Consider the following 27,435-nt stretch of genomic DNA (forward strand, 5'->3'; position numbering starts at 1 on the left):
CTGCCCCTATTCCCAAAATCATTTGAAAAGCAAAGACGTATGATGTTTATTTTAACGCACATCAAGAGACTTCCTACTTTAATACTGATCTGTCTCACATTCTCTCAGAGTGTAAGTTCAGACGATGTACATGCAATGGGCTCAGTGGATAAGCCTTGACTTTGGCACGGGGATAACGGCGTGATGGAGATAAGGATGAGATCTGCAAATGAGATGGAAGCAAAGTGGTTGGATCCCTTCATCTACACGAGCTCACACCTCCTCACGCCGTCTGTCTCTCACCTGGTCGGCTTCTGCTTTCCTTCACCTCTACGGGAATGTATCCAATCATACCAGTCTGGAGTTATTATTAACATTCCCTCCGCCTGCGTGTGTGTATGTGTGACTCTGCGCGGCGGGGGCTCTGAACGAAATGGGGGGGGGGGGCGTTCAGACAGTATCTGGTGTGAGAAGGCGAGGGGCAGCAGCTGAGAGTCAGAGCTATCAGCGGAGGGGGGTGACAAGTGGGATGAGGCTGATGAGAAAAGCTGGGGTCACCTTTAGGCCAACCCTCTTTCTCACCGGCATCAAAGATTTTATTGTCATATACTTTTTGTCATCCAGGAAATAATGGAACATGGCCTGTAGATGGAATGGGAGGGAAGGAAGATTGCCCCCAGATGGGGTTAATAGGAGGGATGGACCAAGATTGGGATGAAGAGATAGGAGGATTTCATTGGCATTAAGAGTGGGAACAGGGGGCTCAGGTGGGCCTGTCGGGACGCAGTGTGGGCTGGGGGTCATGTGAAGTTTTGGCCTCGGTTGTGAACTAGCCCCTCCTGTGTGACTGTCAAGTCAGCGACGGTGAGTCTTAACATGTACTTATAGCAGCCTTTCTTTGTAACGTCAGCAGAGGGGAGGGGTTTCTGTGAAACCTGGCATCCGCTGCACCAGCTCTGCTGTATTCTGTTACACTGAGCCGTAAGCTCTGCTGTACACACTGCCTGTCGGAGTAACTGTTATAGCTGTGTAAAGACTGTACTCAGGGAAACAGATAGGATGTCCCAGATAGTGACGGCTCGTAATCCTTCAGGCAGCAACAGCGTAGACTGAAATTTGTCCTTTTGCCCCCCCCCCCCCCGGCGGATTGCAGGTCATCCCTTCTTATGTAAGCCTGACGTTTAAAGAAATATTCTGAGACGATGATTTTGTGTGTTCAGCTCCTTTTCTTTAACAAACAGTGACCAGCCCCTGCTGCTGTTATTTTAACACTTCCTGCTTATACTCATTTCCATTTTAATGTTTCATATATCAGTTGATGGGTTTTTTTAAGACTTGCTTTTTTTCCCAGATAATTTTCTATAAGTTACAGTTTGGCCAAACTCCAGATTTCTGTAATCACACCGGCTGTCGTTTCCTTTGTCAGCATGGAGCAGCCGCAGCTCATTAGAGACTATGTGGCTGGATGACGCTCACAAAGCACTTTGAGCCACGGGCTCACTGAGAAATGTTGGCCTCAATTGCAGGTCGAAAGAAAGATTTAAGTGAAGCACCGCTGAGATATAAACTGCTTAATGTTATTCATGAGAGTGAGAAAAGAAAGAAAGAAAGAGGGAATCTCACTCTGACTCATCGGTTGTTCTGTTGTTTAGAATGTATGACTCGTGATGAGAAATGCAATAGCTGGCATTATTTGTGCATTTATCTTACAGTTACTCACACAACATCAGTGAACAGGCCTCTATGTAGTGATGTTTAAATCAGAAAGACATGCCACATTCCCTCTTTGTCTTTAACCTAAATACTGTGTGACTCATCCCAAACCAGAGGCAGTAACTTGTGATTTTCTCATCAGCAGTGCAAATGAGCTTTGCTCTCCTCTGCAGGCCTTTGAGGGCGTCATGCTCCATATGTAAACATCTGAAGGCTGTTTATTTGTTGGGCTCTAACCCCTCATCTCACGAGAAGCACCCAAATCCCCCTTGGCATTAAAGTGAGGGGGAAAATAAAAGCCTTGTGTTTGGAGAGCGCAACTTATAGGATGTGCATTAGGGATACCCGGCATAGCTGGTGGTATGTTTGCATTCGTACAGCGTGTCATAATAAGGAGTGAAATGATGCCCTGGCAGCACATGACTAGCCAGTCTTTATTTAGTCTGATTTCAGCCATGAGAGGAGATGCATGATGAACGGAAGATCAGCGAAGACTATATTTGCTTGTCCTGCAAAGACAAGACATTTTAATATTAACTGTGAGAAATGGATTGGTTGTTGTCCTCCTCCACACGTCTGGTGTAATTATTTGAAATGGAACATCCACCCTAAATTACTTTGTTCTTTTATGATGTGTTTTAGTAAATATCTTTAACTTAAAATACCTTTTAATTCAGATTCTTCCATTATACAGGCTCAGAAGTGTAACATATATGAAATAGAGATCACATCCTGACCCTGTGATTTCTTTGGAGAAAAATCGGTTTCTATGCTTCATGACGGGAAACAAAGCTACAAAGCAACAAGTTTGTGAAAAAACCCAAACCCTGAACCCTCAGTCCTGTCAACACGTGCAGCTTTCACAAGTCTCTCTCAATCAAACCAAATACCATGGTTTAAACAGTAAGTTAATAATAATAATGTCTTACTAAATTAGCCTTTACTCCAGTGGCCTTGGGTTAACCATCAGAACTGCATGGAGGTAATAGAGAAGGTTAATTACCAAGTGACATAGATGAACAAGCCTTTCTGCGTTGCGGTGGACATACTTGTGCATCATTGTGTTGCTTTACTTTTCCGCTGATGACTTGCTTACATGTACGAGCTTCACGGCACAAGCTTTGATGAAGCCCTTATAGGAAGAGCAAAGAGGTGTTAAATAGCTGTTGATGACATTTATCTTCCGGGCGTTTGAAAGGCCATTAACACAATTAAACGTTTTTTGGGTTTTTTTTAACAGACTTTCATTAACTGCTGAAATTTTAAAACTGTTAATGCTAATATCAGCAATGAGGCTAAGGAAACTACAGAAACCTTTTAGGTTTTTTTTAAGTATTTCAAGGCTTGGTACATCAACACAAATCAGAGCATTGCAACATTAACAGCTTCTTTCTTCCATTAGGATTCTGTTGCAGCAACAACACACAGCATGACTGAAAATGAAAAGTGTTACAATCACGAAAAATCTTTTTGTGTCTGAGCTGATTTTGTTCGTCAGAGTATCGCCTTTCTTCAATTTTCCATCTGATGTTTTTTGCCGCTGTGGAAAACTCAAAATTAATTGGCATTATTGTGTTTTGTAATCAATACAGTTTTACACGAAGTGCAAGAGATAATTAAATTAAACTCATATAATGCTTTTGGAAGCAAATCAACAAAGTGATTTAAAGACAACTTGCAGCCAGATCAATATGTCAAATGAAATCTAAATAAAAAATGTTAAATAAATGTTAAACAGGAGAGAAAAGGTGAAGCAGAAGCTGTCTTGTTTTTTTAAAACATCACTATCTTTGTTATGAAGAAGAAGTACATTTTATTAATCCCCGGAGGGAAATTACACAGTCACTCAGGTATATTTTTATATGGTCTTTGTGTTAGTTTTTTAACGGCAGTCAGTGTATACACAGGCCCCGTGAAACACAGCACACAGGGGGGCCTGTAAGCATGCAGTTAGCGTTAGTACACACATCAAACATCACACATAGGGAGGCAGAGTGACGGGCAGCGGCTTCAGGAACGCGCCCCAATTGAGCGGCTTGTAGGGGGGACGGTGCCTTGCTCAAGGGCACCTCGGCAACCCTTTCATTTTTAATCATGTTTCTATTAAACAAGGTTACCTGTTTATTGTGTACCACCAATAGACAGTAGAAAACATTTGTTGGCTGTCGACAGCCTTCCCTTGAACATGAAGGCTAAACTCTGATTACCCCTCTATCGTTGTCCATTGTTTCTAAGTTCTTCAAAAATATTTATTATCTATGAAGTCATTGAAGACAATAATATTTCAGATCAGCTATTCAGAGATTAAATGAAGCAGCAAGTGCAACAACAGAGCAAATCTCCATATGACTGCTAACGCTGCTGTGCATATGCTTGATGCAAATTGTCTATGGTGTGTAGAAAATTGAATATAAATAAGTAATCCTTTGCAGGTTTAAAGGGATTTCTGGAATCCCCATCATATATCATGTGCTAGAGCTGCATGAGCTTTATTATCATGTTTTTTCAGTGCAGCTATCTGTACCCTGGGATATCTCGGCAAGCGCTAACCAATCTTTTACTTCTTTCCACCCCTCATCTCATAGCCCCCAGCCTCTGATGCAGATTTACTCTCCTTTCCTTCTCTTGGTCTGTTCCTCAATTCTCCATCTCCTGTCGCGTCTTCGGTAACCCTGGCCAATCCCCCCTGGTGGTCTGGTGCACACAGGCTTAGCCATTAGCTTGTCCTTTTCTCTTCCCCATCTTCCCTCGAGTCAAAACCATGTCCTCATCGACGGCCGTCCTGCTGTTCAGGGACCCGCTCCAACTCTTGGCTATGTGCGATTGGCCCCGCAGGCTGGTGGCAAGATTAAGAATGGCATGGTGGGGCTCAATGGGCAGTCAGCTTACACTGGTGGAGCTGGTACAGAGTTGGTGCAGGTTGGAGGCTGACATTTCCTGAGATTTTCTGCCACCGGTGCATCATTGAGCAAGCTGGTGATGAGGACAGAAGGGTGGGGCGGTGCCAAGATCAAGTCTGCATTTAAGCATGGACATATGGGTCAGCAGGTGTGTATTTGAGGGGATCTTCTGCACATGCAGATATATTAAGCTTATCATAGTATGTCAAAGAGTAATTTTATGCTATAAAAAATACCAAACTCAAAACATTTAAGAATGCTACCCGAATCATTTTTGTCATTTTCTTAAAATCAATTGATGCTTATTTTGAATGCCTGAAAATTGAGATCGAGATTAACTGAAAGGCAGATGAAGATTCTATCACCACTGCAGGTGTTGCTAGATAAAACTCAACACAGACAATACTTGCTGCAATATGTGTAAAATGAAACACTACTCTGGCCACAGAAACCTGTTGTCTTGAGGCAAAACCGGGTCAAACATTAAACATCTTCAACCGTCAGAGCATACTGTGTGCAGAGAAAATGCTTTGCGTAATACAAGGGACTCAAGTGCTTTTAAACTGCTTTTTGTGATAAGTAGCAGGTTGGAAATGGACCTTTTGATGAAATAGTTTGATACTGAAAGTTTGTATGAGAGCAAAAGCTTTTTCAAAGCAGCTTCCTACAAGGTAGCTGCTCAATTTCTGGCAAGTTTTTGCCAATATCTCCATCGATGTGTTGATCATGGGGTCAACCCATCTGCTTGAAATTCAAGCCCAAACATAAGAAGTCTGAATTGATGCCAATAGAAAAGTGAACGCAAAAGCATGTAAAAACAGCTCTTTAAAAGGTAAAGAGCCTGTTTTAATTGCTGAGTGGATTTTGAGAAGTTTTATTTTAAGTCAGACAGGGTCGGTAATGGCTTTGAAATGCCTGTTATCACTGCCAAAGTGGCCTAAAGCCTTACATTACCGAGCTGTCTGCTTTTAGGGGGGACTTGCAACCTTGGCTTGACATTTTCATACCAAACATTTATGTGTAGGAGGCAAACTTGTATTCCAGCAATTGATTCACCGAGCGATTAATTGAATGAGCTGCATCTCTGCTACTGCTCAACATGGAGCACAGGCAGCCGTGATGTATGTTTATTCAATACATAAATATAGACCTTGGGTCTTTGTCTCATGACTGCAGATACAGAAACAATCTTTAGTCCGCGAGGACACACATATTTGCATTCTTGGCTAAGAAGAATTTCACCGAAACATATTCATAGATCCATGAATTAAAAAATAAGTTGTAAACTGATCAATGCTAACTAAATATACAGTTAGCTCCTGGAAATTCAGTAATTATGGTCTGTTTTTGTGCCAGCCAACGGCACATCTGAACCTAAAGCGCTGAACAGGGGACAATCAGATGCAAAAAGGATAGCTTATTTATTTTTACTGAAGATCAGTCCAACTAGTGAACTTATTCAGCAAGAAGGAGCAGGCAGGGAAACCCAAAGTCAGGGAAAACAGGCTGAAGTTATAGACAACATAGACTCAGGTCAGGTTAAAAACAGAATTCAGAAACAGAAAACAATCTGGCAAGAAATGAAGGAAACTGGACCCGAGTATTTACTGAGAGACTAATGAGGCGCTGGGCTGGAGGGAATGAGATGACTGCAGTGGTTCCATAGTGAGTTTGTTGGATTGGTCTGTTTGCTGTGAAAATGTAAAAAAACGAATTTTGTTCATGATTTAAAAGTATTTACTAAATTAATTTCAATTGTTCAGCCCTTGTTCATCTCCTGAGGAGGTTTAGCCGTAGCCAACACAAAACTACAACGTGAGAAGTGACTGCATGGCATAACTTGGTATAAAAGGTGGAGCGGCTCATGCAGCACCGGCGGGAAGAAGGAACCTTCTTCGTAGGTGGACAAACATGCACTTACTTACTTACATTTGGGCCAATAATATTGGATCACATGCACTAAATATATCCATCAAATAAGGAAGTGTGTCTCAGGAAGTGTCCTCAGAAGCTGTGGGATGGGTTAATTTGGGCGACCATTGGCTCCTAGAAGCCAGATGAGACCATTTATTTCCAGAATGACCACTCAACAAATAAGAATGCATCACAGGAGTGATGAATAGAGAGAGAAAGAGAGAATGTGTTTTGCTTCCTGCCATCGTGATTCTGAGTATTCTATTGTCACCATCTTATGTCAAGGATGAGAGAGAAAATAGGCCATGGTTAGAGGTGTATCTGCAGGTGCTAATCATGAGGGAAATGAAATAAATGTGTTGTGAGAAAGCTGATGTGAAAGATGGATGGAAAACTTAAAATCCCTGAGTGAATGGTACAAATGATGCCATGGAAGAGAAATACATTTAAAGAAAAAACATGGGTCAAATGACGATGGTCCCCAGGTGGTTATTGCAACTTTTTTTTAATTAAAAAGATAAAATCATGTGTGGTCCATATCACAAAAATAAAGCATTTAAATAAGTTCCATAGCAAATTTAGAAGATGAAAGGTAAGAATGCTGATTGTACACCCCACTGCTGGGGAGTCAGAGCACTGTGAAATGCATTTTGTACTGAGATGCTCAGTCTTCTGCATGTTCAATGCTTACATCATGCGTTTTAGTTTTTCGGAGAAACACCAGTATTAAAGCTACACAAGTTAAGGGACAGTTCAAAGATGTAACATCAGAGTGTGTTTGTTGTTTTTGTTTAACCATTCTTTCATCTGAATTTGATTTTTTTTTCTAATTTGCCCATACTTTAAATTATTACATACTCATGGCTTATGATTAAAACTTAAAGTTGTTGCTGTTATTGAGGATGGATGGATGAATGAATGAATGAATGAATGAATGAATGAATGAATGAATGAATGAATGAATGAATGAACACACAAGTGGACTATTTAATGTCAAGTTGTGAGAAACTACACAGACTATACCCTGTTTCACTCAAGTTTTATTAGGAACAAACCAAGGTGGTAAAGGTGTAAACATACAACTTCTCTGAAACCTGAATGCACTTTTCCAGAGCTCCGGTTGATCTTTGACAGGAATTGAAAAATTGTCACTGAGCCATTCAGGCGAGAGGAGAACAGAATGCAAGGTCTAATCCTCTCAAAGCTGGCAAAGAAGAAGTTTTAAAGCCATAATTCTCTCTTTAATCCATTCAGAAAGGCTCTGACCCAGTTGGGACCTTGTTCATAGATTCTCTAACAGCTGCACAGTCACTACCAATGTTAGAGTTCCTTGTTCTGCCGCCACAAAGGCACTGAAGGATTTTGAGGCAGTAAGTCGGAGGTCACTGTACATGTGTTGTGATTGAAGTTGTGAGTTTTACTGTGGAGGGTTGTTTTTTTCTTTCTTTTGATTTCACAGTACAATTTTCAACAAGATACTCAGAGACATAACTCATTGATTCACAGTCCATCTGTCTTAACTGACATCTTGTGTTCAAACACACCAAAAACGAGGACACTCAAAGCCTACCTGCCTGAATAGCTGACATCTTTGATAATGAAGTGACAACATTTCAACTCCAAATGTGTCCAAAAAGACGTTAGCTACCGCATGAACATGTGCTCACTTTTTCAGTCAGGCCCTCATGGAGCCACTCAGTCAAACTGAGCTCAGCAAGCCAGTGGCTGAAGTACTGATTAGAGGGTACAATTTGTTTGAGAATTCCAGGTTGTAATTTAGTGTGACGTGAATTAGAGCAGTCATAATCCCACCACCCTTTTTGTATTTATTATGTATGTATCGTCAAGGGGTGGCGCAGTGGGTAGCGTTGTTGCCGCTCAGCAAGGCGGTTCCAGGTTCGCGTCCCACTCTGTGCGGAGTTTGTCAAAGGAGAACAAAGAATGATTGAGCCCAGGTTTGATCAAATAGTTTACAACATTATAGCAATGATGGATGTTGTTTGTGTGCAGGGTTGAGCAAACAGTCAGGAGTAACCATAGCTCGACTGTCTACAGTAGTCGAAAATTCATTTCTAACAAGTATATTTCCCTCAAACATTGTTAGGCTGTCTCTGAGTTGAATTTTATTCATCAGATACTGCAAGTTGTGTTCCTTTCTTCTAACTACAACTGAGCTGAAAAGTGTGATTCTACTGTGCCTTTGCACAATACATACAGTAAAGGTTTGTGACTTTACTTACAGTCAAAACTCTTCCACTGCTATCCTTCTATAAAGAAGCAACCTTAGAATAAATATGCGTATTTATAGGCGAAGGGCAAGTGGTTTTATGACAGTTAGGTCAATGTCAGCAAGTAAACAACAATCACAACCTGAAAAATATTATTGTTCATGTTAGTGGAAGGGAAAGCAGTTTTCTACGTGAAAAACATGATGTTGTGACAGTGAGGCCGCAAGGTTGTACATGAATTATCCTTCAGCACACACAACACGGCTCGCCTCAAATACCAAACGGTCGCTGTCATTTCTGATTGGATCTCGCTAAAACATGAGAGCATGTCAGTGGTAAATCCACCCTGGTGAGGCCATTGTCTGAGTTATGGTATGGTCAGTCAAACCCTGTCACTCTGAAAGAATCTCCCCCACTGCAGGTCAACAGCACCCCCTCAGTCTCCACTCCACTATTGATTCACTGTGCAGTTATCAATCAATCTTTTTTTCATGAGAGGTCTTTCCCGACCAGCCAGTGTCTTACGTGAGCCTGTCATCAGAAAGCCTTGTTGCTTTGCTTGTCGAAGTTCAAACGTCTTCTTGTGTTGGTAACAGGAACGCTGCTGTAGTGTTCTCAGGCTCCCTGACAAAGCCCACCATGAATGATGATAGGACCATTATTTATATCGCAGTCATTTTTGCCAACATCTGATTCATTTTGTCATTTGCGTCACTGAAACAACTGCCCTTGGCTCACTTTCTGAGGAGCTTGCCTGCCCATCGGCCTTAAGGCTGACAAATGACTTTGTGAAAAGTGATACGGTCTCCTGCAGGATTAAAAAAAGAACAGAAATTGAATCCTGGCCTTTGACAGCCGTCTCATCTGTCATCTTTTCAATATTGATGTCCATTATGTTTATGGATTATTTGGATGTCTTCTGTTCTCTGGCCCAGCTCCTGATGTCAAATCAGCGACTTGGGGCAGTGGCCTGTTGATAATGCCATTCTGATTGATGGGTTTGATGGTTTAATTGTCATCTTGGTCTTATCTTAATGGTTATCTCTACCCAACTGTAAGACTACATCTGAGTTGAGTTCAGACTGTGTGTTCTGTTTCCAGTTGGATGCAGATAGCACGTGAGTGGAACATAGATTCAGTATCATTCCAGCCTATTATCAGCTGTGCGGCTCATGTTTATTGCTTCCTGTATCACCTTTCATGAGTCACATGTCTGTTTGCCGGAAGAAAACAGCCCTTTGTAAGATTTATCTCAGATGTCAATAGGTATAATTGTATTTTCTTGACAGTGTGCAGTTAAAGTTAGGGGGGCCCCTTATGGACCACCCAATAAAACTCTCTGTTCTCTGTACAAACCATTAACACCCACTGACATCAGAGGGAAAGGTATAATCAGCACCTACTCTTGTGTCATATGACTACAAGTGTCACAGATATTATAAGATCCAGCCGTAATCGGTGCTGATATAACATGGCACCAAAAATATGTGGACACAGATTGTCACCTCTTTCTGTCCACGATGGTTAGATGTGTTGATTAAGATGCACCAACAGTTCACCCTCCTCTATTCATGCAGTGCCCCAGCAAAGATAATAATGTCAATTCATTTGGAAAAGTCAGCAACTTATGGACTGCTTTTGACCGCTCCTTTTTCCTGTAACATCACGATATTGAATGTGGAAAAATTAACAGAACTTAGAATTCATCTACTGACAGATGTCGAAGGTAATGCCTGACTCAAGTAGCAGAAGAGCTCCTGAAACATTAAATAGTATAGGAGTAAAAAGATCTTTTTGAAAGACATTTCTTTTGACTGTATTTCTGCAAACTTAACTGAACCTCATGTCAATAATACAATACTATTACCTGGCCTTCTAACTGTATTTCATCTATTGCTGCTATTCATAGACAATGATTACAGCGTGGATGACAATTATATACAACACAAGTAGAGAACATAGGTGACAACAGGCCTTCATGCCTAAGTGTCTTGTCTCTTTTGTCATCTCAAGGGGTTTGTATCTGTCTCTGTATTTCCTTTTCTTGAGTGATGCAGACCGATGGATAAGTCATTTTCATTATGGTGGATCAGTCTAAATGTCAGGAAACCACAAAATGATATCAAATAGAAATCATTTGCTGAAGTCATGTTACTGCTTTGGAAATTCAAGGAGGGAAAATAACAGATATTTATATGTAAGTGAAGTGATTAAAAGCAACAATTTATGAAAAAATGTCAATTACAGACTATTAAAATCACACTAGTACGTACCTTGTGATAAAAGCTGCTTGAGAGAAAAACCTTAGCTCTGTCCATATTTTTGGGTATGCATGGATACGATATCAGCTGAGCCCGGTTCTGGTTCTTTTTTGTGGAAAAAAGACGTAGCTTATGAGTAGTTGTGACTTTTGCATTGTTTTTCGTACTTTATCATTGATTATATAACATATATAATTAATTATGCACAATTAAAGTGTTTGATAGAAATGTGTTGTTGTTTTTTTATAATTTAGGGGTTTGGGTTTTTTTTACAAGGCTGGAATGGATTTAAATGATTTTAATTTAAATAGGGAAAAATAGTTTGACTTACGAGTTGTTTGACTCCAGTTCAGTCACGGAACAAATTACACTCGTACCTCAAGGTACTACTGTATTTGATTACAGTTGTGAAGTATTTATATGCTGTTACTTCCCACCCTTGTCTGTTGATTTAGTGATAAGAGTCACGCATCTAATTCAGTCATTTAACCTCCATTTGACAAAAAGCTGCTAATGTTGGTGTAAAAAGACAAGAGAGAGCTGTTGTTTAGACTTAATGATACTATTTAAACACCCTTCTAATGGAGTTGGCTTGAGGTTATGGGAAATTATGTGGACGATAGATTTTTTCTTTGTAACTAATTCAATTTTATTCAGTCAGGATACCTCTAATGAATATGTATTATAAGTGTTTGCCACTCGCCTGAGTCTGGAAACTATTTCCTGATTGCTCAAAGTTTAATGTTTTCGGTGGTGGAGTGATTCTTAGTGTTATTGTGTTATAATGCACATCGATTTGTCTTCCTGAAATCTATAAATGATATCTTTTTTCTACAGGTTTTTGAGGGATTTTCCAAGAGTTTGTCCTCTGTGATGAATCAATACATTGATTGTCCTCAACCAGGTCTCCATAATAATTATCCATAATGGCTTGAATGGGGATTCGATGAATGTAACATGCTGTAATAGAATATTACAATGGCTGTCGAGGAAATGTTCCGACAGCCCACACCCATCCATCATGTCATGAGAGCAGTTGTCATGGTTGCTGGTAATTGTTGGTTTTTGAGTTTTGTTCTGCCTCCATTTATGATGTGAAGCATAATTTCAGATAAATTCAAAAGATTAAAAGAAACAGATGTAGAATGTCAGTTGGCACCAAGACTAGAATCTAACTTCTGTCGAAAGAGTTTTAACACGAGTGAGCAAAAGTTGGGTGTTTATTTTAAAGCCTTCTGTCTTCAATTTGTGAATTTATGAAAACAAAGAGAAATGGGTGGGGGGGGGGGCACTCTTGAGTAAAGTAACAGAAATAATTGCAGTTTCTGGAAAAGTCTGAAAAGAGCCAGCTAACATCTGTCTTTACTGCCTGTGCAGATGTTGGCTGTGACTCTTCGATGTGAATAAACACATTTCACAAGTACTCCCATGTGTTCATGTTCAGATTGGTTTGGGATGTCGTTGTTAAACGTGTTCCTGAAAAAAGGAAAGAGATCAGTTGATTGACTTTCCAAATTGTTAAATTGCTTCACACCATGAGATGAAGAAGAGGTGTTATTCAGTGTTCTATGCATTTTCTCCACTTTTGAAGTGAAGGAAATTTAATTTGGGGATATTTTAATTAAACGGCATTAACTTTTGTTTCACTCAACAAACATTTATCCTATAGGTCACATTAAAATTAATTGAAATTTACTGTTTATATTTGCATAATATAAACATTATATATTATGCAAATATAATATATACTTTCAACCACATTGCCAAGATGGTAATCATTTTATACATTGTTGTGTGGATGAAGTTCCACGCCTAAAGTGGTAAGATTGAGTATAGAAGTAAAACTATTTTAGACAGCTCTCACCTCCAGCTCATTATCCAGCAAAAGTCAGGGAAGCTGTATCTGCTACCTCCTGGCAGCTCGCCCCGCCTACAGCAGACAAATAGTGTTACACTGGAATGGACTGGGCTGCACCAAAACAGGTATATTTACAGTCAAGCTCTAAACACAAGTAAGGAAATGTAAGACTCTGTTCATCCCAAGGATGAGAGTCCGTCCCACCATCTGAATTCTTTTCCCTTCTCTGTCTGTAATGTCCATCATTTCGCTCCGATCTCCTCTCCCTTTCCTGTTACATATGCGTTCTTCCTCTTCTCTTCCCTTCCTACTCTGCTAAATTCACAAAAAAGCTGCACTTACCCAAAGCAGTGTGCCTGTTTGAGTATGCTACCTGTAAAAAAGGAATAAAAAAGAAAGAAATAAAGACAACAAAGGAAAGAAAGTATTTTGAAGCGTTAGAGGTGTGATGGAGCAGCAGTCGCAGAGGAGGGCAGTCGGCCGGTCTAGTCCAGGCGTGGATCAATACAAGGTGATGCGGGAGTTTGTATTTAGGGGAGCTAATCATTTCAGTCATTACACAGCCGTGTCTCCTGATTCAAGGGATTAACAGACACAGGAACAGAGGAGATGTTGTGTTAGTGCTACAGGAGACTCGATCAGAGATTTGAAGAGTGGAAAACATTTCCTGTCCCCAGTCGCCTTTGGTAATTGTGTCTGCAGTGCTCTTTATGGGGATCTAGGGAAGAATGGGTGTGAATTTGCGCATACAAGATGCGTTGGCTATAGTGTTTGAGAGAAAATAACAGGAGGAGGAGGCAAAGGAGGCAGTATTGGCATTTGCATCATGCATGTGCGAACGTGTTTGCGAGGAACATCACGACACACTCCTCTTGTAGGAGAGGGGAGTCGTGGGAGAGCTTACATGCCTCACTTCCCAAAGTCTTTACGCGGAGCTGATCATAGACGAGTGCAGAGCAGCTAGAGAATGACTAGTTCTGGAGCTTTGGAGAGTCCTGTGAAAGATTGCACCCCAACATACACGACAGGTGGAAATACGGGAAATTGCATTTATTATTGTTACATGTATTATTATTGTATTATTCAAGTCACTGTAATCAAATGGTGCTCAAAATGGGCTAATTCACTCATCTGCAAGATCAGCATTAATAGTACCTTAAAGTGTCAAACAAGAAAACTAGCCCATATAATTAAACTGTCATTCACAGATGAGAACACTGACAGCATGCCTCGTAAGGACCAATACAAAATAAGAAACACTGATTTAAAAGAGGTGCTGTCCTCAATGGGCTTCAAGCACATTCTGAGCCACGTGAATCATTACATTTACTCTAATTAAATTGCTTGTACCAACTGGATTTAGAAAGGGTATGTGTTCACCCATGTTTGTCAGTCTGTCTATTTGTTTATCTGCATTATGTGTCTTTGGATTTTGAAGAAATACATAAAATCAAATGGTAGATTTGGATAGAAATGCAGACTCTGGGTCTTTCATTTGCCTTGCATTGTAGGGTCTTTATTTGTTTTGAACAAAACCGTTCATTCCATATGTTTCAGTATCAAGAGATTAGCTGTATATCTTAATTTGGCTTGAAGCTACTGCCCTTCATGCAGTAATGTACAGTGTCAAAGAAATGGGAAGCACATATTATGCACACTCACAACAGTACATTTCTCCATTCTGGCCGATACTTCAGAATTGGACTATTTTTCAATGGTTCTGTTTTGTTTTATTTTTTACCGTTTAGCTGCTGGATGTATCTGCTCTCTGAACACTCACATCAGCAGTGTGCAGCCACAATAATGCATCATTTAAGTTGCTGTTATAATCAGGCTTATTTGATCAGGGAAACTTTTGACTTAATTGAATTGGTTACTCTAAAATGTCGTGAGTGTGTGCATGAGTGGTTGTCAGTCTACTGTATGTATGGCCCTGCTATTCGCTAGCGACGCATCAGGGTGTACCCCGCCTCTCGCCCGTAGCAGCTGGAACAGGCTCCAGCAGACCCGTCACCCACAAGGTGGAATAAGACGAGTCTTCAAGAAGATGGATGGATGGATGGATGGATGGATGGATGGATGGATGCCTTTATAACTTTCTTAATAATATTGTAGAGAAATGTGCCATTGAAGGCTGTAGACACGATAAAACATTCTTTGAGATAAGACATAATTTTATTCAACAAATAAAAATCATAATGCAAACCAATTATTGACTTTAGATATGTGATTTCTTTTTGCATTTAAAGACAGAATTACCTGTGCAAAATTTAAAAAAAAAATAGGATGACTTTACAGATGCGTCATGCATGTAGATAATAAAGCTTGTAACTGTGCCAGTTTAAGCGTATTAGAATTTGCTGGTCACATGCAGCCTATATAGACAAGTACACTCTGAGTGCCTCTCTTATTTTAAGATGCCTTCACTTTAGTCTGTGCATTAGAGGTTTTATCCATTGCAAAAACATGGAATAGACTTAACAAATAGAATAAAGCCAAGTCACAGCTGTAAACACAGAATGTACTGCTTGCCACTTTACTGCAAATGTTCAGCATTCAGTGTGCATGCTGCCGCACCAATGTGGCTGCCTTCCAACACCTGCCACTCCAGACACGGCATCAAAAGGAAAAATATTGAAAGTAGAGAATATTTAGAAGAAGCTTAAGATTCTCAGAAGAGGAACTTCTCTTTTTTCTTGGGATGTCTTGTGTTTTTATGACAGAAAAGAGGCGAATGAAGTCGCTGGGCTAATCTGACCCAGCAGCCACGGAATCCGAGTTGAGAGGTTTGGAGGAATCAAGTCAAATGCTGCCTAGATTCAACAATGAAAGACAGCAAAGTTAAGTTAACTGGCTTTGACCTTTAAATAAGAGTCAAAACCAACTTAAGCTCAGCAGCGGAAAATCAGGTTAAACCTCTCCACCAGAGGTCTTTCCAATTCATCCAGCGTGTCACCTGGGATCAGAAGAAATAACAAAAGTTTCAGATGGGAAAATGAGAGTTCACACAGCAGAGCGATGTATGGTGGCAGCAGTGTGTGTGTGTGTGTGTGTGTGTGTGTGTGTGTGTGTGTGTGTGTGTGTGTGTGTGTGTGTGTGTGTGTGTGTGTGTGTGTGTGTGTGTGTGTGTGTGTGGTGTGGAGATTAGAGATATGACATGTGGAAATGATGCCAAGTTCTACCTCTTCATCTTTTTTTCCAAAGTTGTCCTCGTGGGCCCTTGTTGGTTTAAAAATAGAGCTTTTCTAATGGAGAAGAGTGCCGAGGGACAAAGGGAAGAAGAGTGAAAGTGTGTGGAGACATGGAGTCCTCAAGGCGAATGCAATTTTATATTGCCCAGATTGCTTTTTTTCACCCCATTCTTCCTTCTCCCCCTCGGCGGCTCATGAAGTGTGATATGCACCGGCGGGTTCCCTAAGCTGCCATAAGCTTGACGCCTGTGCCCACACCGCCACCGAGGAGTGGTCACACTCTCAGCAAGGGAGAATCAGCACGATGAAAGTACAGAGGGAATCAGCAAAGACATCAGCAGGGATATTGGGAGTGAGAGATGGAAGTAGAAGAGGTGGGCGAAAAGGGGAAGGAGTGATGAGGGAGATATCTTCAGAGAGATTACGGTTGGATATTGGAGAGTGTAAACGCACTTGAGTTGATTTGTCATGGTCACGTTGTTAGACACTGGTACATGTGTCATTTTCTCCCTATGAATGAAAGAGCTAATTTTAAGAGAAGGAAGAAGAGTTGTTAGTGGACTAAACAGACTGCCATTGTTCTCTTCTGTCCCTTGTAGGTGGAGAAGGCTCTGCTGAGGCCGGCCAGAAGGAAACCTCCACCTGTGATATTTGTCAGTTTGGGGCTGAGTGTGATGTGGACGCAGAGGACGTGTGGTAAGTTTTCACTTTCATATGTACAAATGCCAAAGCCACGTGTATTCAGTGTCCTGTATTTTACTACCTAAAAGACTAATGAACCTGTCACAACTGTGCAAATAAAGAAAAGGCAGGGCAGATAAAGGGCATTCCATGGGTTGATAGGCTAAACTTACACTTTGGGAGAAACTGAAGAAGACAAAGGTAAAAATTAAACAATCAGGGAATAGTATTTACGAGGAGGAGACAAAGGCAAAAGAAATACACAAAATAAATTAAGCAATCTATGGAGTCAAAGCAAGCAAAGCTGCAAACCAGTGTAAAAAACAATAATGTGAACGGTGGGACACAAGAAACAAACTGGCAAAGAAAGACGGGGAGACAAATAAGCTCTGTCTCAATTCAGAAGGTGCACATCTCAAAGGATGCAATGTGCAAAGGTCTCGTGTCTGGACCCTTGTGTCAAAAAGAAAAACATGGAATGAGAGTCAGCACCTCCAAAACTGAGGCTGTGACTTCCTGCCAGCAATAATTAGACTGTGCACTGTTGGTTGCTTCCACATGCCAAGTATCCTGGAGTTTTGTCTGGAGTGATTCAAAAACTGACCATGTGGTGGGCAGGTGACTTCTTCTCCAGTAATGTGGGGGTTGTATCGGTCCATTGTTAGGAAGAAAAGAATATAGCTGACAGGCACAGCTGTAGATCATCACTGATCCATGTCCCAACCCGTACGTATGGTCTTGAGCTCTGGGTTTTGACCAAAAGAGGAAGATTGCAGATACAAAAAGCCAAATTGAACTTCCTTTATAGAGTGTCTGGACTTGGTCTTAGAGATAGGTGAAGAGCTTGGACATCCAAAGGAATGATTAGTTCTCTAGAGCCAACGTGGTCCCAGAGAACCTCCTATTGTACATTTAACAGGAACAGTCAACAGCAGGAAGACCCCCGATGTAAAGCAAGAACTCTATCTATCTATCTATCTATCTATCTATCTATCTATCTATCTATCTATCTATCTATCTATCTATCTATCTATCTATCTATCTATCTATCTATCTATCTATCTATCTATCTATCTATCTATCTATCTATCTAATTTACTTGTGAATTACTGGGCAGTTCAAAAGCATGGCTGGTTTGATTTTATCATGACGTTAGTGCCATACCCCTACAACCAGTAGACCTAAATACTTCAGCTGGTCATCTTGTCAGGTTATCTCATCTTGCATACAGCTATCCTTGCAGCTGAGACTATACAGTACAAAACAATTCTTCTTTATTACTCAGCTTGACTGCCAAACACCCACTGAGTCTTAGGGATTGGTTGACCATGTCATTTAACCTCAATTATGAGAACAAGGCTCAGAGAGGAGGGAGATTTTCACTTTCCAATTAATGTCATCACAGGATCTGGCAGTGTCAGGACAAAAATGACTTTAGCAATGAAAGCATGTTCAGTGAAGAAATAACATCGATCATAAATGTAACCATTCATACTGATACTGCGATGAATACAGGTAATGCATTAGCACTTCCCACGCATAAAATAACAAGGAGGCAGCACTGAAACGTTTGGGGTACATTATGAAGACTGAGTTGGTGAATTGTTTCCACCACCAGGCAGTAGCTTCAGTGTAGCGGTATTTACTTTCTACAGCATGAACGAAGCTTAAATGAATCAACATCACTGAGGTGGTGAGGAAACAAGGATCAGCTGGTATCAGCAAAAGGAAAGCAGTGCTTACCACCAGAAATTAGAAGTGCCCTGGAAGTATGACTCCATCAAAGCGCTTGATGTAATGGAAAGATAATGTGCCCTGGTGTGCAATAACTATGAGGCAAAAGAACATTTTTACAATGCAGTCTGAGCTTTGCTGCATGCAAACATCAAACAGAACGCCTGATTCTCTCCACATTCTCAAATCTTGTGAATATTCTCCTAAAACACAGATATATTGTCAATTTTTTAATGCCCAAGGGTAGAATCCGTAAGATCACAGGTGTTGATGTGTGCAAGCAATGAAAGCATTAAAAGAATAAAGCCTGAAGCAAAGGTACAAAGGTAATTACCCAGTTTCTGCAATAGAATTTTTACCTCAACGAGAGGATGAAAATGGACGAGACAATCTATAATGTCTAAGTCAATAACCCATCTACAAGTTCACGCAAGAAGACATACAAAAATGTAAGATAATCTTGTTGTAAAAGCAAATCTACAAGTACTCTTAAATGTCAAAGCCCCGAGGTGTTCTGATAAGAATGTTTCTGGTGAATAATCAGACAGGTAATTGCAACCTAACAGCAGGTAATTTTCATCAAACAGTCAACCTCTGGCTTAGCGAATGATGATTTTGATTATAATGATGCTTATTCCAATCAGGCGGCACCTGATTTTAATCAAACAAACTGTCAGTTAATCAAACAATGAGCGGAGTGGGACGGCTGTAATCAAAGAACAGGTGACAGTAATGTGTTTGGGAGGCGTTATTCTTAGTTTCATGAAAACACGACAGAGGAATGAATAATGTTGTTTAATGTGATTGTGATGTAAGGTATGGTGACTTTAAAGCAGCCTGATCAGAATAAACGTTGTTGGTTTCCCTACATCACTGAGATGCTTTAATCATCTTAATCATGTTTGATCCCTGTCTTCATTCATGTTGGTCTAATAAATATTCAGACTTGAAGTTGTGCGTCACCTAAAACCCACATTTGAAGTGCTCTGATTGGGTGAATTAGCTTAACATGAGCCAAAATGTCTCAGCACCAAACCTATATAGGCTCACTGAAAACTAATCCAATGTAGTCTTCACTGAAATGAAGCTGTAGCATTTTAATTTTATTCTTTAGACTTTTTTTGTCTTACACTCTGACAGTGTAACAGAATGTGTGGCTGCTCAAATGAAGGGTTATTCTACGATGGAACAGAAATGAAAGCTCTGACTTTTACTGGGAAGGCTGCTTCAGAGAAAATTCCTGACTCCTTCATTTGTTAATGATGGCTATTTGAATTTAAAGACGCGTATTAAAATGTTTGGTCAGTGGTTGTAGAGCTGCACAAGGTATTATTCTAGCACTAACTTAGCATTTTAGACCAATTGCAAGTAATGCTAATTAAATCAAGTTGTCACGCTGCAAAGAATGTCTCTATATTGTGTCTATGATGTGTCTATAAATAATCTATTGGGTCCGTCTGTCCAGTGTAACTTCATCTACATGGAGACATTAATACTTTATTACCAATGAATGCATGAATGATCTGGATGCCGTGTGTTTCAGAACACAGAAGAAAAAAGAAGCCAGCTGTGCCTCCTTATGAATTCCCATTGTAAAGTCTGCATCACTCAGACCATTGCAGGGTAAAACATTAGCCTGGACTCTGGGGTCTGTGTCGGTGGTGGGAATAATCCAGTACATGTTAAAGCTTTGTCTTCTATCGTGTTCTTGTGAACTATATTAGAAATGTTTTGGGGTTGTGGGGAAAACAAACGGTGGGATGTTGGGACGAGGCTTTCAGAGGCAAGCTCCAATATTACTTTGCTTGTGTTGTTTTTGTAACTAGTGACAAATGAATTGAGTTGTTGTCCCTTCGTAATTCAGTGGTTTATGTTTCATTTCCTCCTGCAGTAGGCTTTATTACTTCACACGCTTTGAAGGAGTTATATTCGTTCACGATTATTATTACTTGTCAGATGTGAATCCGAGTTGAGTTTTATTTACACAGAATTTTCAAAAAAATACAGAAAATAATGTTGTAGAATGTTTCATAATCACAGTCAAATTATTGTATTTCATATTCACTTTCCAATTGAAATGTAAGAGATTAACAGTAGTTTCCATTATTGTATAGCTCTTGATGGTTCAACCTGGTTGTGCTGAACTATGCTGCACTTGACCCCCGCCAAGAGAATTTTATCCTTACACCACCCCTCCATGGCTCTCTGCACTCCGGAGGCAGGCGTCGAGCTAAAGAGACCAATTTACCCCTCAAGGATCAATAGAGTGTCACAAAAACCCATTTAGATCCATTTGTGGCATAAAACTGTAATTACCTGCAAAACCCCATGCTTTCAAACCCATCAATAGCACCCATTGGTGCTGAAAGAATTAAGAAAGGAGGAGCAGGGCCTGCAGAGACATTTGCCTCATGAATGCTTCGACCACCTAAGACAGAAGTAGGAGGCCTTTCATAACCGACACTTAGAGTTTCAAAGGAAACAGACGACATCATAAGTTAAGTGGGAGATCATGTGTTTGTGTGTGTTTATGCACACATACAAACTGTACATGGTTGCACGGTGAATTATGTGCAGTTATGTACATAATTCACCGTAGTATAGAATCACTAAGAACAGAATAAACCCAAAGTCATGTTGTGATTCTGATTCGGGTTGTTGGTTTGATTTTCTGAGGTCTTCTGGTCTTTCTCTGTCGTCCCTTTGATTGTTCTGTAGCGACAGAGAATCTCTGAAGTTTTTTTTCTTTTTGCTTTGTGGTCATTTTGTGTCTCTTTGACGTAATTTGTCTCTCTTTGCTCGCGGTGTGTTTCTCTGTGAGGTCAGATTGCAGCTGTTTTTTTTTTTTCTTTTTGAAAGTTGTTCTGTGTTTCTTCACGCTCAGTTTGAAAGTATTTTTCTGTTTCTTTGTGCTTGGAGTTATGCTCATTTGTTTCATTGCACTCATTTTCTCTGAAGGTCTTTTTGTGCTCGTTTGTACATTTTTTATGCCTCTTTGTAATATGTGTGCGTATTCTTCTAAACGTATCTGAATAAATATGTAGATTCCATCACTCCTCTTTTCTTTCAGTTTCTACATTGATCATTTTTCCCTCTGTCTCTGTTTACTTCTTTCTCCTCTTCCATTATCTTTCAGTCTGTTTTCTTTGCTGATTTTTTTTGATGGATGGAATTTTAGGATTATGAAAGTCAATGCGATACTGTTTGCTGCTAAGGATTTGTACATAACATAATGCATTCAGGGGAATGCTGGCATCTGCTAGTGTGTGTGTGTGTGTGTGTGTGTGTGTGTGTGTGTGTGTGTGTGTGTGTGTGTGTGTGTGTGTGTGTGTGTGCGTGTGTGAAGCCGCCTCAGTCAGTGTGTAAAGTGGGGATAAGGTTTATAACGAAGCCGCTGTCGTCTTGTTCATGCATGTGACTGTGTGCGCCTGGCCGTGTGTTTTTGAGTGTGTGTGAGGATGTGTTGATGCAATGCAGTCCAGTAGTATTGTGCCTATTGTGGAGAAAGTGAGAATCCTCATTAAATATGTATAGAGCCCTGACATAAGTCAGCAGCCTCTCGGGATGCCTCTGAAAGCTCCTCTTCAATTCAAGGTGTCTTGGGGGTTCCGATGGTGAGCCCTCATGTGTGTGGAATGTACATACTGTATATTTCCTATATTCTTTTATCGTCATCAGTAGAAATGTGCTTTTAGTTCAGAATCTGTTTTTGTTCCGATCCGTAGCTTCTCACAGATTTCTCATCTCCTCCTTTTATACTTTAACTGTTCTCGTTTAGATCTTTCTGTGTGACAAGACAGACACTTTAATTGTCAGCCTAATCTTGTCTTGAGGGTTTGGAGCAAAATAAGAGTCTGTGTTTCATCATTTTTAAAGGTTAAACCAAACTAAGGATGCTTTTATTACTTGCCTCTAGTGATGTCAAGCAATGAAGATAATTTCGACATTAACTGATATATACTTGTGGAATATTTGCCTCCAACTCAAAGTCCACATGAACAGAAGGCGAGTGCTATTTCCCCATAATTAGTGTTAGATCCATTTATTCTCCTTCTACGTACATAAATTCTGATACATCCATCAGCAAATCTTCTATTCCCCAATGCCTTTGTACTTCCATCCATCCTTTTATTACATTATGGATACTGATACAACCAGAAGACGGTAAAGTACGGATGAAATTCATGAGGGCGTGTGACCGGGTATGAAAGATGGCGTCTATGACCGGAGGAAACTCTTGTGGATGCCTAATAACGTACAAATTGATGGTCTGACCATGAAAAAGACTAAGACCATCAAGTAACTGGTTCTTTCAGGATAACCAGACCCAGAGTCTCAGTCAAAGGTTTATCTGGTAAAAATTTAAAAAATAAATAAATATATATATATATATATATATATATATATATATATATATATATATATATATATATATATATATATATATATATATACTGTATTAATGTGTGATCAGAAAAATTAATTGAATAATAACATTTTAAACATTTCTTAATAGACAGTATCTACTCTGGATCTACTAGTTCTTACAATTGAGGTCTTGAGGGTTATTCATTCAACTTTAGCTCATTAAACCATTGGTATCTACCTGAGTCCTGATTGACCAGAAGTAAGACTGAACAGTTGTCACGTCCTCGTCACAGGAACAACACAAGTGTACCATACTCATCTGTCAGTCTGTCTTCATCCATATGGAGCAGGTCTCATAATTTGTTGGGTTTATATACCAAACATTTTTAGAAAAGACAATTTTCTCTCTGCATAAGCACAAATTGAGTTTTTTTCTCGGTGTCATTTGGGTGAACTGATGCTTTTATGTCAGTGTTGGAATCTCTGTAAGCGTCTGCAGAAGCAGGTCAATAGCCTGCGTCGGCTCACCATCGTGTCATGTGGGATTTGGGGTATTGCCTAGTTACAACCGTGTCTTCTCTGATGCATAACAAATCCTTTCTTCACATCAGTCTTACTTTGCTGATCCATCAATACAACAGTAGCTGAGCACCGCCATGCTTTGCTTCATGGCATTTCAATCAACATCAGTGTCAGCAGTGGCAATCATCATTGCCCTGATTGTGAAGGTGTCTCTGTGTGCCAGTGTGAGTGAATGTATCGACGCACGTCTGTGTGTTGGTGGGCGCCCACGTGGGCCTGTATGCAAATGCCTCTGTCAGACAGCTGAATGCCAATGCTTTACCAAGAGCTCGGCACAGGGGGAAAATGAAAAGACCAGGAGAATAATGACAGATTTATAATTACAGACTCTAGCGTTCAGCGCTAGTCAGCAGCAACTATCTGGGGAAGGCAATCTGGGTGTAATTTCTGCTGATCAGGCTTGCAGCACACTAAAGGATCCCACAAAAAGCACGTGCGTGAACGTGTCTATGCACACGCATGGGAATTCGGGCGCTCATTCTCTCCTTGTCATTTGTGCAGATATTTTACGTGCACAGCAGTGGACTGACTCACACAAAGACTCACAAACACTGAATGTCTCATACTTAAATTTCACAGAAAACTGTGGTGTAACAGCAAATTGCCTTGTTAATTTGTTACCGCTTAAAGCATCAAGTAAACACCTGATTTTCCAAGAGATTAATGCGCTATGGCGCGAAATAAAGACGCAGCGGAAGTATTAGCTCTCTCTAAGGAATTCACAAAATGAATATACAGAACAAAGCAAACATGTAAAAATATATGGATAAAAACAGTTTCACAAAATATTACTATTTGAGTGAGGCTTTTTCTCTCTGATAGTTCTCCAAACTTTATATTGTACACATTGAACATTACAGGGAATTAAATGCATTTAAGGTTCGGAGATGATTAATTTGATTTTCATAATGAGACTCTTTACCTCGAGGATCTGGAACAGTAGATCACTAACTTCTGGAAACAGCTTAATTTTACCGCAAACTGAATCAACACAATTTCAACATACAGGTCTGTATTGTTATGACTGTATTTCTAATCTCACAGGAGGGGATTTTTTGTGAACCAGATCACCAGATCTGGAATACTACCTAGATCCAGATCAGACTCTTGCTGCTCCGTGGATCTTAGAAATGACAAGTAGTTTTTGTTGCCATTATCCACAAAGTTCGAAGCAAACGTACGGTAAGTACCCATGGGAGATGCAGATGATAAACCTGATCACCACCACTTTTTAGTGATCACCACTTGATGGTGATCCGGCCGTATAGTACCTCTGAAACCAATGTACATCAAAATTATTGTGAGTAGCCCAGAAGATCCCTCCCCACCGTTATCGACACCCACTCATTGTTCATTTATCCAATACTGATTTGTCTTCACCTGGAGTTGCACCAAAATCCATTTTGAAGTTTTTTGTGTAATCCTGCTGACAACGTAAGACCCGAACAGACACGGGTGAAAACATAACCCCCCCTGGCAGAAACTCATACAGTATCTTCACACATAAACTGTTTTCCACTCAGGTTTTTTTGAGCATTCCACAATTTTCACAGTGTTTTGTCACCCCACCTGAAATGTTTTCCTGGCATCAGGTTCATTCATTTCATGTTTTTAAATGAACTCAATGTCAAAAAGGATTAGTAACTAATTGCATCCTGTTTTATCTATGCTTTACAGAGCTTGCCAACAGAATAGCGGTTTGCACCAGAAACTGGCTGCTTTGCAACCTGCACTGACTTTTTTTTATCACCAGGCTTCATTATAATCGTACTGGTTAAGTCATTATCTTCCATGTAGGTTGTTTTCAGTGTTATCTAAACTAAATGACACATCTGAGAGCTCAACAGCCGTGGCTGTTTTGTGCTACATTTTCCTCTGCCTCTATATTTTCCCTCCATTTTCCACATGTTTCATTATTAATAGCTTTCTTTCACTGTAATTGTGCATCATTTGTCAATCAAGCCCCCTGTGCAGCCTGTCTTTTTTGCAGTGTTGAACCCATTTGCTATTGTGTCAGTCTGAATGTGCCAATACCCAGTTTGTGCAGAGCTATTATGCATTGTCCAACTCCCTGACTGAGTACAATCTGTGCCACTTTTTCTGCTGTTTTTTTTAATCCTTAATGTGATTTCATTCTTTGCCCCACGCAGTCAAACGCCTGCACACGTCTCTCTGGAATAAAGATGCTCTCCTTTTCATGAGTACTTCAGACGTCTTTTATTTTACACGCAAGAGGGTGCACGACTTTAACACGATTCCTTTGTCCGCAGGTGTGTTTGCAACATCGACTGTTCCCACATCAGCTTCAATCCGGTGTGTGCCTCAGATGGTCGTTCCTATGACAACCCCTGCCAGGTGAAGGAGGCATCCTGTCAGAAGCAAGAACGTATTGAGGTCAAGTACCTGGGCCACTGCCAAGGTCAGACTCACCGCACACACACACACACACACACACACACACACACACACACACACACACACACACACACACACACACACACACTCCCTCGCTCCAAAAGATAAAGCGGTGCCGACACACACACTGGGGGAGCAGTCTGTCTGTCTGGCAGGTGTTTGAGTTGAAGTGAGGCCATGGGGGCAAATGAGGCAGCTTGCAATGCTAAATGCAGACAGCATGATTTTATATTTCTCCCTCCAGCTGCAGGCCCAGCCACATTTCATGATTACTAATATTTTCACTCAATCATATTTTGGAGCAGTGTGCAGAGATAATCCCCCAAACCCCACAGCGCTTTCACTGCTATGTATATTGATAATTTTGCTGAATAATAATCCCCCCTTTTTGGTGTAGTATCATTTTTTGGACTGCAGTATATGGTTCCAGGGATAAAGTTATTTCATAATGTGGTTTAATCCTCAAACTGAGTCATGTCGCTAATCCACATGAAGAAGACAAAGAGCACTGAACAATAATTTTTTGAGTAATATATATTTTCCCCCCTCCTTTTTTTCCACAGTCCTGCACGCCACTGAAAGATGTTCAGATCCCACTTAAAGGCATTCAGATCTCACTCGTCAGGGTCTTGTATTGCATGGAAGTACATTAGCGAGCATTCGATAGGTGCCAATTGATCGAGACGAGACAAGCAATATGAAGGCTTTTGAGAATTACAAGGGAATAAATGAAGTAATCAGCGGGAACCAGCTCTGGAGCACAGATAGAAGTTCAACACGGCCGAGTTAAACCCTTTGTGTGAGGGCACCCAGATCAATCGGATCAGGCTTTCACGCGTTCTGTTTCAATCAGGGGGTCATGAATACCACAGATTTGGTCCTGCTGACATTCAGATAGCTACGATTAAAGCAGCGCCTCGATATTAGAGTGCTGGGTGGTAATGTTACAAAATGCAGTACATATTATTAAGGAGTGCTGAATTCCATCAAAAAGCAGATATTAAGCCCAAGATTTTATTTTTTTTAGGCACATGAAGCACCAAAAGAAAGTTTAAGTGGATGTTTTGCTTTATTAAAATTTAAGGATGAGAGGGGAAAAAAGCTGGCTGCTGTTTTTAAATTCATTTAGTTTCATGTTTTATCGTCTTAATTGGAGGAGATTCACAGGAGACTCCATCCTACTAACTGCACTGAACGCTGCTTTCTTTTGTTTTTTTACCTCTGATGTTCTGTGAGCAAATGATGGAGAAAATGACATTAAAAGTCTGGCTTGCACCCTAAACCAGAGACTTCTTGAATTCATTGAAGGAGATTTTTGTCCAGCTGTTGTGAGAGGACAAACCCAATGCAACATCAATGCGTTGAGCAGAACATGCATTAGTCAGTCACTGCACCAAAGCTTTGCTGAGATGGTCGTTCGTATTCAACCCTCTCTCCATGCTGTGGCATCTGTTGGAGCATTTTACCTGTAATGGAGGGAGCTGGAGCTGGGGGAGAGGTTGTGGTGACCTGAGATCCGTTTTAATGTGTTTTTCTGCCTCTCTAGGCGACATCATAACTGGGAACAAAGGCGGAGATGGGCACTTTGCACGGACCGACCTCACAGGTGAG

At 40.5% G+C, this 27,435-nt stretch overlaps 1 protein-coding gene across 1 annotated transcript in view; it reads left to right on the forward strand.

The window, feature by feature from the left end:
• Positions 1 to 27,435, forward strand: part of LOC137605027 (tomoregulin-2-like) — a 99,593-nt gene that overhangs the window by 65,319 nt on the left and 6,839 nt on the right. Inside the window, exons 5-7 of the mRNA XM_068329349.1 lie at positions 16,644 to 16,740; positions 25,680 to 25,828; positions 27,371 to 27,430. Of these exons, the coding sequence (XP_068185450.1) occupies positions 16,644 to 16,740; positions 25,680 to 25,828; positions 27,371 to 27,430 (306 nt within the window). The remainder of the gene's footprint in view (positions 1 to 16,643; positions 16,741 to 25,679; positions 25,829 to 27,370; positions 27,431 to 27,435) is intronic.

This window comes from Antennarius striatus, chromosome 12 (assembly GCF_040054535.1).
Source record: "Antennarius striatus isolate MH-2024 chromosome 12, ASM4005453v1, whole genome shotgun sequence".
NCBI classification, from domain to species: domain Eukaryota; kingdom Metazoa; phylum Chordata; class Actinopteri; order Lophiiformes; family Antennariidae; genus Antennarius; species Antennarius striatus.